The sequence below is a fragment of the Ursus americanus genome, chromosome 16, assembly GCF_024610735.1.
Source record: "Ursus americanus isolate L20-20 chromosome 16, mUrsAme1.1.p, whole genome shotgun sequence".
NCBI lineage: Eukaryota > Metazoa > Chordata > Mammalia > Carnivora > Ursidae > Ursus > Ursus americanus.
The window spans coordinates 22,415,048-22,428,766 of record NC_142142.1 but is presented as its reverse complement, the minus strand read 5'-3'; the positions used below and the strand labels follow the sequence as shown (position 1 = coordinate 22,428,766).

Here is a 13,719-nt window from a genome sequence, read left to right as displayed (position 1 = left end):
CAACACACACCTCTTTCAGTACCTATCTCTAACTCTCTTCATGGATGTGAGACCAATAATCAAGGTCAAGTGACAATATGAAACTGCTTGAAGACATACTAAGTCAGTTAAAAGAGGAAAAAGTACACAAGATACAGATTTTGCTGATATATACCCAGGAAGTTCTGGGAGAATATATACAAGTCTGGATCCTGAGGAAGCTGGTCAAGATAGGAAAAATTTACCAAAAGGGAAGCATCTCCCATGATATAAAATTTAAGATCCTTGAAAGAATCCCAGAAAACAGTGCTGACATGATGCAAGGATCACTCTTGGATGTTTGAGAAAAAGATGGCCCCCATTAATGAAAGTGAAATGTCAGAACTCCATGGCAGATGCTGGAGGAAGCATCAAAGGGCAGACCAGGATGGATAGAGTGGATAGGACTGGAAAAACCATCTGCTGTCTCATGGGAAGTCTTCAAAAAACCTCCACTTACCAAAGTGATTAAGAATTTCTGAGAAGGGTACCAGTATTTTTGAGAAGCTCACTGGTGTCTGTGCTGTGTAGGTCAGAACTAAGAATAGGAGATGTAGCTGTAGAACTGATTCTGGTGGAGATTCTAGGATACTAACACTGTACAGCAAAGAAGATGTGACAAGGAGCACATGACCATGGGATCCAAAGGGTCCTTCACATACCACACCACCCAAAACTACCAGCTTGTCCATTAGAAGCTGCAGCCTGAGAATGGCTTAGAATCAGGAGGATCTCATCTCCTCACCATGTGTGATGGCTTTTGCTGTGTCAACTTGGCTATACTGAACTCCTGTACCAGAATTTCTTTTCTACTATGTTTCTAAAATGAACCACAAGGAATATTCTCTCACAGAGTTGGAAGAAGCATTTTTGTCTAATTCACACATCTTCAGTTATGTGGCCAAGCACTAATCCAGGTAGTGCTATGAAGGGAACTTGTAGGTATTGTCAAAGACCCCCCCCCCCAGTTGATTTTAAGTTAATCAAAGGGATATTATTCTGAGTGGGCCTGATTCAATCAATTGGAATCCCTTTTAGCAGGGCTTGGCCTTTCCTGAGTATAGAGACTCCTACCTGTGAAGACATTTCAGCTCATGTTCTTGGAATTCCAGTTTGCTTGTTATTCTCTCTTCTGAGTTGCTTGTCCTAAGGACTTCAGATTTATTTCAGAATTTTTTCATAATCACCCATTATTGTATAAGCAAATCCCTTATAATAAATTTATATACATTATACATCCATTCTAATAATACATATTATTTTATATAATAATATAAATTTTTATATATATACTATTCATATCCATTCTAGCTGTAGAACTCCTTATAGGAGTAACCTATAAGCAGGAGTAACCTGCTTCTGTTACTCTCTCAGCAGTGTGAGTCCTGCAAGTACTTTCTAGCACATCTCCTGCATGTAAGCTTCTGCCTTGGTCTGTTTCTCAGAGAAGCCCAACCAAGAAACTTCCAGTATGTACAGATAGAAGACCTGAGCCCATAAGGGATGCCGAGAAGGAAAAGCCAGAGAGGAAGAAGGAAAACCACAAGTGAGTTCTATTCCAGAAACCACAAGGAAAAAGTTTAAAAAGAGATCAAGGATCAAGCAGAACGAGTACCATAATATCAGATTTGTCAATTTACAGACAGTTGGTGATCTTGGTCAGAAGAGTTTCAGTGGAGAGGTGGGAACAGAAGACAGATTGGACTGGGTTGAATGGTAAGTAGGAGGCAAAGACATAGAGACCACACATTTTTATTTTTATTTTTTAAATATTTATATTTCCTTTTTTAAATTCAGTTAGCCAACATATAATACATCATTTGTTTCAGATGTAGCGTTCAATGATTCGTCAATTTCGTATAACACCCAGTGCTTATCACATATTTTTGAAGGGTTCTGTTAAAAAGCTTGACTGGAGACAAGAAATAGGGCAAATGCTGGGGGAAAATGTGATGTCAAATGAGAATGATTTTGTTTTTAAGGTGAGCATGTGTAAATGCTGAAGAGTCAAGGGTTCTGTAGAGTGGGAAGGGTTGAAGACACAGGAAAGGAGGAAAAGCAATGAAGTAAAGGCCCTTGGGAGTTCAAGCAGGGTTGGGATCTCAAGCTTACAGAGATGGGACCTTGACAGCAGGAAGGATGCTTAAATGGGAACAGCAGAAAATAAAAATAAGATGAATAAAACAAAAATGTTAGAAGTTTGTTGATTTGGGGACAGAAAAATAAAGGATTTCCTATCTGGCAGTTTCATAGACCTTATACACATAATTCAATATTGCAACCTTGTGAATCATTCCTAATCTACACTATATATATAAACTGTAACTGTATCTATATCTTTATTTCTTTTTGTACCAAACAACTTTATATCTTAATAAACTGGCAAAACAATAGAATAGCAAGAAAAGGAACTATTGTTACAATTGTTAAGGAGGAATTCTCTCTCATGATTTTATATCTACATTTATTTCTCTTCCATGACTCTAAATTTTGATTTGATTTAGTCCAGGAGTCAGTAAACATTTTCAGTAATGGGCCAGGTAATGAATATCATAGGCTTTGCGGGGAGGGGGGGGGGGGCGGAGGGGCATATGGTCTTTGTTGCAACTCCTCAACTCTCTCATTGTAGCATGAAAATGACCATCGACAGTATGTAACATAAATGAATGGATGTGGCTGAGATCCAATAAAACTTCATTTGCAAAAACAGGTGGCAGGCAGAATTCTGGCCTTGGGCCACAGTTTGTCAACACTTGCCATGATTTTGTTGAGACTACCTAACTACCTCATCTAATAGAACTTGATGAGTTCAATTCATTTATCAGTTTCTTTTTGAAATCAGAGAGATGACTACAGAAGAATGATCAGAGTGATACAATGTATCTGGCTTTAACCATGGAGGGAGCAGTGGAGTGTAGATGGCCTTGGGAAGCTGAAAAACAGAGGGAAATGAAATCTCCAGAGCCTCCACAAAGAACATAGCCTTACTGCCACCTTGATTTTAGCTCAGTGAAACCCATGTTGGACTTCTCATCTACTGAATTACAAGATAACACATTTATATTGTTTATGCCACTCTTTGTGGCAATTTACTACGGTAGCAATAAAAATGAATACAACCAACAACAAAGTTCTCTTTGATATTGGAGAGAGGAAAAAAATTTCAGTCTTTCTTGTTTTCTCTCTTTTTTTCACTCTGTACATAGCACGTATGCCCCCCCCCACACACACACTGATGTAAACACATCTATACTTTGCAATTATTCTGCAAGTGTTTAAAACTGACATGGTCTGCTAAAGAAGACTGACCAAATTCCAGGTAGAGTACTTGCTCAAAAAGCACTAAAAATAAAGCATTCAAACTTGCCCTGGGACTTGGTTTTCAGAGTCTTCCCAGCCTTCCCTACCCCTGTTTCATGATCTTAATTATCCCCATAGCTGACCCTGACTGTTGATTCAGACTATTTTGAGGCCTTGTGCTTATTCTTCCAAGGGTGGATTCTAGTGTTGCTGGGTTTTTGTTTGTTTGTTTTGTTTTGTTTTTTGGTTTTTTTTTTTTTTTTGCTTGCTTGTTTTTTATTTGGTTTTGGTTTTGTTTTTCCCTGCATGATTCTGATAGCTTGAGGCACACACACCTCTCTACCTCGCCAAGATGTACATCTTATTTTGAGACAAATTCACATGTATGTTATTCCCTATCTCTCTAAAATTGCTTGGGTCTGAATTTTCTCCTAGTTTTTGTGAGAGAAAAAAATGCCCATTAAATTGATGTTATAATTCTAAAAAGATTTATGAAAAGAAGCAACACTCCAGGTGACAATTAGGGTCTTCAGTTCTGTTCAAAGAGAATTGCAACTCTTTTTCCTTCTTCAGTGTTCTTCACCTCTCCATTTTCTTCTTCATTTCTTTAATCTCTTATTTTTAGACTTCATCTCTGCATTTTTAAATCTGTGCAACTCTTTTCAAAAGCACTGTGGCAATTCATTAGAAAAGCCATAAAGTTATTCATATGCTTTGATACAGAGATTGAATTCCTGGAAGCTAATTTAAGAGAAAGTAGATGCCAAATATGCCCAGATATTCCATATGGCATTAACCATGAAACCTGAAACCAATGTAATGCTGTGCATTTATACTGGAATTAAAAATTTTTAATTAAAAAAAAACTAGATGAAACCTAAATGTCCCATAACAAGGACTTGGCAAGTTATGGCACATCAACATAATTGTATAATAATCAACAACATTTATAGTTATGAACGAGGAACTGGATTCAGACCCTAGCTAAATTACCTAAACTACTGAACTGACATGTGAATCTAGGCAAAGTATGTCTCCTGTTTAAGCAATTGTCTCTTCATTTGAAAGCACAAATAATACTTACTCCCATATTGACGTGAGGAGTAAATAAGTTTACATAATATGAATTGCTCAACACAGTTCTTGGAACATCATAACTACTGACTAGATTGTAACATCTTTGTTATTTATTTTAAAATAAGAAGTCAGAAATCACTATGATCATGATTGTAAAGCACACATGTATTGGTACGTTAACATGAAGTTAGAAGAATAATTTCTTACCTTGTTAATTAAGAAAAGAATTTATGAAACAATTAGATAAACACGGGCTATCTAGAGTTTTAATAAGGCTTATATTTTAAAGAAGTGCTCAAATTATTCCCATATAGTTTTAAATAGCTGAATGATTCGAAAGCCCTTAAGACCTCCAGTAGTTACCATAGGCAATTTTATATTCATGATATTATACAAACTAGCAAATGCTTTTGAAAATAAGCAGCATAAAGTTAAAAAAAAAACCCAACAAAACTCTTTTTACTTGCATTTCAGCAGCTTTCAGAAGAAGTATAGTCAGAAGGGGAGTGGAACTTTGTTCTACTGACATGCCCTCCAAAATAGCACAGGCTAACAATAGGAGGCCCCAATGAGGCCCTTTTTAATGATGACAAAGTAAAACGTTCCTACAAATCAAAGCCCGTATAAACAAGGGAAAGGCTATTTAAAAACATCCACCATCAATGCCAGTTGTCAGCCTGGTAGAGACACTGGTTGAAATGACTTGTACCCATCACATACTTATTTCTACAGATGGAGAATTACATATTTGACTTGTTGGAAAGGTTGGTTACTAAAAATACTCTTTTTTTAAAAAAAATAAATAAAACCCAGAAAGAGGAACAAAAAGAGTGGCAGCTGCTTATTCCTTTCTCTGTAACAAAATGTGACTTGTAATGTGGCAGTGGAAAAAGAGCAGAGGCAAAATGAAGCATTTATAAAAGCCACACTCTGAAACAATGCCGCAGAATATGTTGGTTCAAATTTAATGAAACTGCCAGGTATCTTCAAATATCGGTCAGGTAATTTGGGTACCTTATTGAGAAAACCTTATTGAGCATCAATGTGGTGGTGGTTTTATCACAGGTATTGCTGCTACACAAGTAAATACCTTGAGCCTCTAGAGAAACAACACAATATTCTATCTTGAAATTCAGTGGTAAAGGAGGGAATTGTCTTGTGATAAAGAAAAGAATGACTTTCTACAGATCACTATCAAGAACAATGAAAATTCCTGGGGTGGACTTCTATTCAAGGTGCTTTGTAAAAATGATTAAAAAATACCTCCTGGACTAAAATTTTGCCCCCAAACCTAACTAAGTAACTGTTTTGTGTGTTGAGATTAGACTAAAGGCAACCGCATTCACTGCTACTGCTTCCTCAGAATCTTCTGGAGACCATTATCCAAATGTCTTTTCCCACTTTTGGTTCTCAGTTTTACTGGTTCCAATTCCCAGCTAAATTGAATCCAGTTCTCAGATGCCATTGTTAATTTATTTAAAAAAATTTTTTTCTGGTTATGCACCAAGTTGAAGAATCCCTTGTATTTGCCCTTGAGTCCCACAGTCCGCCACTGTCTAAATAAATACGCTGTTCCCCAGACCCTTGCCTGACTTTTCTCCACTAAGCATCTGAAATTAGATAAGCTAGTAAATAAGTCTGACAACTAATGGGAGTTAGAAGATCATATTACTCTATTTAACTGAGTTTATTAACTATTAGTAATTTCTGAGAGTTAAAAGCATTACTTCAGCAATAATCATGAATTTCTATTTATTCTACATGAAAACTAGCCAAGATCATTTGACCAATATGTATAATAGGCTAATTCTTGCTCTTCTTTGAAATCCAAACTGGGACTAAGTGAAATGTAATCATTTGAAGTTATGTGATCTCGACACTCAAGTCAGTCTTTTCTAGATAAAGGCCTTAAGAGCTCAGATTTTTCAGTCCACTCATTTTTAAATGCATTCATAAACAACCTGAACACTGTGCTTCAGAGCTTAACAGGAATTGTAGAATATTTTAGTTGAAAGGTACCATACAGGTCAGTAGGTCTCCTTTTACATACTCTCCCAGATATGTAGAGGTTCAGATGCCAGACCCACACAGTTTTCTGGGTTCCTGGATGAGACAAGTCTGTCTTTAAATTTTGGCATCAAGAGATAGTGGAATGACAGTGTTCAGAGATGAGGAGGGAAAGGCAACTCAAGTAGTAAATCTCAAGTTATACTGAAAATGTTAAGCAGACAAATGCTGACTAGGCATGAGAGAAATGAAGAGATGGAGGATGCCAGGACTGGGCAAACGAGGTTGGATATCCAGGGAGAGTGGAAATTGGAATCTGGTGAAACATCCTGGAATACTGTGGAAGAATCACAGGGACTTTCTGTAGAACGTGCTTGGCCTTGTTTCTAAATGGGGAGTTGTGAAGAGTCCTGAGGAGATTTAAGTATTACTATAGACTTAATACTTAAATTCTCTTTGTAGAATTCAACTTGAATTAGCCATCTGACATATATGTGAAGAATTATAATGGCGACGACTTATGATTTTCTAAGGATGCCCCTTTTGGGTTTGGAAAGCTCTGAGAATTGGACTGTTTTTCCTTTTTTTGGACCAAAATGGTCCCCTGTAACTTCCAACAACAGGTCCTTGTCTTTTATGTTATACATAGCTATAATAGAAATGTAATATCAATTGTACTATTCTTAGAATTTCAATGGGAACCAAAAATTCAAGGAACAGGATTATCTGCATATCCTAATTTAAGGCCTTAATAGCCAAGAGAAACAGAAATGTGATTTTACTATAGAACTGCAAGAAGGCAACTCAGACTTCAAATGTTCTGTAGCATTTTAAATGTTTTCTAATAAAATTCTTCTTAGAAAATTAAAAAAAAAGCTTTTAATAGGATTATCACCATTGTCAACATATTTAATGAGTACATCTTGAGACAGGTACTTAGCCAGATTTATTGTAGGGGTGGGGCCTTTATTTTCAGTGACCTTCAAACACATAATCAGAACTATGGCAGGAAAGAGCTGAAGGTTGTTGTCTATTTGAAGTCCCTAACACATTTTTGGTGCAAGAATGTAAAATATAAGGGGAACATTATGCTTTCTGAGGAAAATAAAAATGCACTTTTCAAGCTCAAAAGAATCCATGTAAATTTGTTACTATTTTATTGAAATCAAAGAAAGGGGACAATAAAAAAGAAACATTTCATTAAACAATCAGGAAGAAAGATCAAAATTATTCCCACATTTTTATAAGAGCACTTTCATTCAGATACAAGTAGCAGTTACTCATTACTAAATGGCATCCTTTTCTTAGAAATATGGCTTTGAGGAAAACTGTCTAACGAATGATCGAAAGACAGGCAAGCACAGGTGTATTCTACCTGCATTGAAGGAAGGGTACCTTTCGTATCAATTCTGATGGTCTTCATAGACAAATGCCGGGTACTGCTCTGGGGACAACTCCTGGGGATTTGAACATCATTTGAGTTAAAGTGAGGTCAACCTTGTTGGCACTACTCTATTGCCTAAGCCTTTTATAAATGGGTCTGATACAACAAACTGTGGTAATCCTCCTTTTCCATGAGGAGTGGCTGCTTTTCTTCATGGAGTCTATGTTTCTTGCGACGAGGACACAATAGGCTAGTGAGCCCTCCCAGCACAGCAGTGAGGGCGGAACCCACCACAGCAGCCCCAATGAGCCATGGCCAGATCCGACTTGCTTGTTCTAAGTAGGGCTTAATGTATTCTTGAAAAATGTCCCATTCTGAAACAGAAAGACATTCCAATGTTTTTCCTGTTGTCATCATTAGTATCATCATCATCACTATCATTAACATCATCATCATTGTCATCATCATTATCCTTGCATAGTACTGACTTGCATAGACCCAAGTCAGATGCTTGGGTCTGAATGCCAACTCTGCCAGTTACTAACTGTAAGAGCTTGGAAAATTCACACTAATACCCCTACGCCTTAGTTTCTTCATTAGGAAAATAAAAGCATAACACCACCTTGTTGGAATGTTTTAAAATTGATTGATAACATATGATCTGTAAATTATGCAGTGCCTACAACCAGGTCAACTACAGTAACTTTTAGCTCTTTAGTCTTATATTTGCTTCCATATTTCTAAATAATAGGTAAATATTACCATCTTTTAATTCACCAAGTTTATATCTGGAGTTCTTCATATAGAAATAATAATTTTTGTTTTCATACAACTCCGCTTTTCTTTCCTCAGACTTTTTGGTATAATAACATCATGATTTGGGGCCATATCCACATCTAGGATTTTCATTAATTTTAGTATATAAATATTCACAGTGGAAGCAAATATTGTGTTATGATTACATTTCCTTATGTTATATTTCCCTGGGAGATAATAGCTTGTTATATCCTTTTGCTTGATTTAAAAATACCCATCACTACTTACAAGATACTCTAAGATATTCCATATTCATTTTGTATACAAAGAAAACAAGAGAGTGCATCTTGGGCTTCTCTTGCAGCAAATTATGTCTATGTGACTCAAGTCTTGAACAAAACGATATATGTAACTTTGGGGCAGTTTCCTTAAAAATAAGAAGCTATGTCTTCTTTTTCCTTTTTTTCTTTTTGCTTAGCTGGAATGCAGATAGTGTGTTGATGAGCCATCATGGACCATGTGGTCCAGATTAAACCCTAGGTCTTGTGGAACCACAAGAAAGAAGCAGCTCTGGTTCCTGAAATTATGGAGCTGATATTCAACAACATACCAAGACTATTATTGAGTAATAAATCAAGTAATTTATTTAAGCCATAGATCTTTGAACCTGCGTCTGCTCCCTATCCCTACCTTTCCACCCTCGCTGATGCAAGAACTATAACCTTCTTTTGTAAACTCTTTCCTTGGCTACAGTTGATCAGTACATGGTAGACCACTGACTCAAGATGGGCCAATCAGAATTATTACTCAGAATTCACTGTGCTACATTTGTCAGGTGGCTCCAGAACTGATGACAGCCTTACCTCTTAACCTGTGTCAGACAGTACACATCCCAAGAAATAGAGATGAGAGCTAGAGAAGGAGAGAGAGAGACAGAGACAAAGAGAGGGGACAGAGAAGCAGAGAGACAAAGAGATACAGAGAGAGAGACAGAGTCCTTAGAGCATTTAGTTCCCTGGCTCCTGCTGTTCCTCAGTCTCAGCTGCATTTCTGCCTTTCCCAGAGTCTGAGTGTTCATACCTTTTTTACACCAATAAACTCCCTTTTTCAAATCTAATCTCATTCCTATGGAGTTTCTGCATTTGCATTTTTGAAAGTCACAAATATTTTAAAGTTGATTATATGCCCACCACAATACAAGAGTAATTACCTTAGGAAATTCTGGAATTGCAATTATATGTAAACTCCATGTATAATAAAAATGAGATCCACAAACCAATGAGAAAGGGAATATTTATCTAAAAACATATCTTGGAAAGCATGGGTAACAACATGAAATAAAATTTAAAACGAAAGTCTCACTGTTTGCCATAAACTCAGTAACATTCAGAATGATTAAAGCAGGAATGTTCTTCTTTTTTTTTTTTTTTACAGGAGAATTTGTAACAAACTAATTTCATAGTACTAAAGCCCAACGTTCATTCACAGGAGATAAAAGTGGGGCTTCCCTGGGTATAGGGGTAAAACCCGGTCCATTTCTCCTATTACCTTTTCTTCTTCTGTCCTTGACACTATCTTTTTGCCAGCTGTCACTAAGTTTCCTCTAAAATTCCTAGAGCTTATTAAGCATAATTTGAACAGTATTGCAATTTAGAGTTTCTCTTCATCAGGAAGGGATAACAACTTGCAAAGGATAAGATTACCAAATAAATTATAAAAACGATTTATAATTTTGATATTTAAATCTAAACAATGAAAGCCAAAAAACTAAAAGTAAAAAGAAACATCAAAAAGTTACTGTATGGTGACTAATATAACAAAATAAAAATTATTAAAAAAAAAGAAGCTTGCATGAATCTTTGAAAAATAAATTCATGATGTAAAAAAAAAGTTACTGCTTTCAATATATTTAAAATTACTTTAAAAGAGGGATTACAAATGCCTGTCTTATTTTGCTAGTAGTCACTTCAATATATAAAGTACATTTAAAATGTCTAACAGAGCGTGAGAAGTTACGTAAGAAATATGACTTCCTCTGTTTCTGGCTCAGCTTAAGCCCAAGTCACAATTTCAAAATACTATTTCTACATCTGTCCTGCTGTCCAGCTTCTCTGATAATTTTCCTACTTCAGTTGACTCCAAGTGGCCTCAATTTTTACTATCACCAAGATCTTCTTTGAAACACTTTATATTTTCCAATGGCTCCAAACCAAAATTCAGACTTCCATTCTCACTTATCTGCTTTTGAACCCAAACAGTACACCTTTAAATTATTTCTTTTTTTTATGCCTGCATAGGAGATAATTTTATTATCTTTTTAAATTATGTTCAATTAGCCAACATATAGTACATCATTAGTTTTTGATGTAGTGTTTAATGATTCATTAGTTGCATAACACCCAGTGCTCGTCAGATACATGCCATCCTTAATGCCTATTACCAGTTATCCCATCCCCCCACCCTTACATTATTTCTTAATGTCATAATTTTTCTATTTTTACCTAAAGTTCCATTTTTCATGTCACTCTTTTCAGAATAATAATACAGTTTTCTGTTTGCCTTGTGCTCTATCATGTTCAAATCACATGCTCATTGACTCACACAACAAATGTATGAGTTAGTTTGGGACCATTATCCTACCTTAGTGAATTACCAATCTGAAACTTGGAAGGTTTGTCTGTAATATTTAAATGAGAAAATGTGTATATAGCCCTTGGTACAATGCCTAGCACATAGAAAGCAATTTATAACTGTTACTGATTCTAGTTATTCCATAATAATTTCAACAATATTTCAATCGAACCAGCTTCCTATAAGAAATAAGAGTTTTCTCATTCAAACCTACTTTGATTACTGATTCAGGTCAGCTCCCTCTTTTGCATTCTCAGACTCTTTCTTTCTTTGCTCCCTTGGGACACTGGACACAATTGTCTATTGTTAATAATTATTTATATGCTTACTTTTCAGGTTTGATCATAAATTCTTGAGAGCAAGTATTAGGTCTTATTTGTTTTATCTTTCATTCTTCTATTCATTCATTCGTTGATTCATTCATACAGCAAATGTTCACTGGGACACATTACATGCCAGGTGGTGGTCCTGGCACTGTGAGTAAAAAGATACATAAACAGAGGCCCTGGCCTGGAGGAAACAATAACTGGAAAAGGAGACTGACAAGCACACAATTATTTCAAGAGTAATGCTGATATTATGAAAGTATGCAAAAAGATACAATAGAATCATGGTGGAAAGACCTCTTATATCTGTTTGGTGAGTCAAGGAAAAACTCCCAGAAGACTATATCACTGAGTAGAAGAATGGATTAGAACTTGAACCTGTGATGTTGATGGCAAGCCATCCCAGGCAATGGGAACTGCACCACCACCTGGCACGGATATATATAATAATGATTAACACATAGACAAGATTCTATGTAGGCAAGAATAGCTATTCTGTGAATGACAGAAGTCCATCATCAAATCCCATCTGCAGAATGAGACACTCTAGTTACCATGATCATGTCTCCTCCTCTCATTTTTAACAGCAAATGTCAAGGTCTTCGGGAATATTTTGGGTTTAGGAGGCTCTCAACAGAGCGGTAGCACACAGAAAGCAGGATCACATTTACCAACAACATTGAGGACACAAGCTTTCATTGCCAAAGCTTTTTGGTCTCGCTTTTTTAATCAGTTATGCACGCAACAAAATCACCTGCTGCTCAATTTTTAAAAGCATCACTAAATTCGATTATAAGAGAAAATGTTTGACAAATGCCAGACATCAGCTGCTTTTTACAGAAAACATGTTAGTAATTATAAACATGAGTACCTGAATGATGAATAACAAACTGATTGAGAACTAAATTATATCAACAAGTTTTTAAGGAATTTTTTAGTAGGCCTAAAGTTTAGCAATAAAGAGGAATAAATTTTAAATTCCTTGAATGTGTACCAGAAGCAATGGAATAATTCATAAAAGGAAAATAGGTAATTACTATTGTTGTTTTTAAAGTCAAACTTCTCTAAAATTAATGGTATGGCTTCACAATTGTATGAAAAGTACTCTAAATAGATAAAACATTTAAAATATATAATATATATACATATTTATATTTAACATTTAACTAGAAATAAATAATAAATACCTTAAGTCCCTAATAAGATTCTTTGAGCCTCCACCCCCTCCTCTGCTCCCATGGTTTTTGTTGCCTTTTCAGTAAAAAGTGCCCATTTGGACACCAGGGAAGGAACCATGAAATGGAACATAGTGGGCAAGACATGTGGGGACTAAAGAGAACCCTCTCTACTGTGGAATAATGGGGAGAAAATTAGTTTGGGATTCGGTATTGGCCACTTAGTAATGCTGTGACTTAGAATTAGTCACTTTACATTTCTGTTTTCAATATACCTATAAAACAAAGTCAAAATAACTACTACATAAAATTGTGAAGATTAACAGAGATAACAATTTATATGCTGATGTCTGTAATTTATAGCTTGTTAGTATCTGCAGGCCAGAATGTCTTCTGAGTTTCAAGGCCATCCACCGGCCCCAGAGACATATTTGCCCTGATGTTTCTTATCACCCCATTTCACTGTGTAGCCAATACAACTATGAGATTCCCTCCATATTTGGCCTTGCTCCTACTGTCACTATCTCAGTGAGAATGTCACCATCCCTCATTGTCACAGGCTAGAGAGCTTACAGGCATCCCCAATATCTCCTTCTTTCTCACCTCATATATGAATCATTTTCCAAGTTCTATACATTCTATACAAATTCAAAATAATGTCAAATTCTTTCATGCCTTCTGCCCTCTTCTGAGCACAACCACTGCAATCCACACTGCCTTCACATCTCTCCTGGACGTGTGTAATAGCATCTTCACTACCTTCCCTGAAGGTGCTTTGCAACTTCTACAGAATTTACTACACGTTGCAGCAACAGGAATGTTTTGAAAACTCTCAAATCAAACCATTTAAAATTTATCAATGGCTGTGTTTTTTTTTAACAATATGGCCAAAATCCAAAATCAAGATCCCCTTTTCTTTTTTCTTTTTTTTAAAGATTTTATTTATTTTTTTGACACAGAGAGAGAGACAGCCAGTGAGAGAGGGAACACAAGCAGGGGGAGTGGGAGATGAAGAAGCAGGCTCCCAGCGGAGCCTGATGTGGGG

At 36.1% G+C, this 13,719-nt stretch overlaps 1 protein-coding gene across 1 annotated transcript in view; it reads right to left on the bottom strand.

Annotated features, from left to right (window-relative positions):
• Positions 1-7,853: 7,853 nt before the first annotated feature.
• The window catches only part of TYR (tyrosinase), a 104,745-nt gene continuing 98,879 nt past the window's right edge, over positions 7,854-13,719 (bottom strand). The window contains exon 5 of the mRNA XM_045797505.2: positions 7,854-8,160. Coding sequence (XP_045653461.1) covers positions 7,931-8,160 — 230 coding nt within the window. The 3' untranslated portion in view covers positions 7,854-7,930. The remainder of the gene's footprint in view (positions 8,161-13,719) is intronic.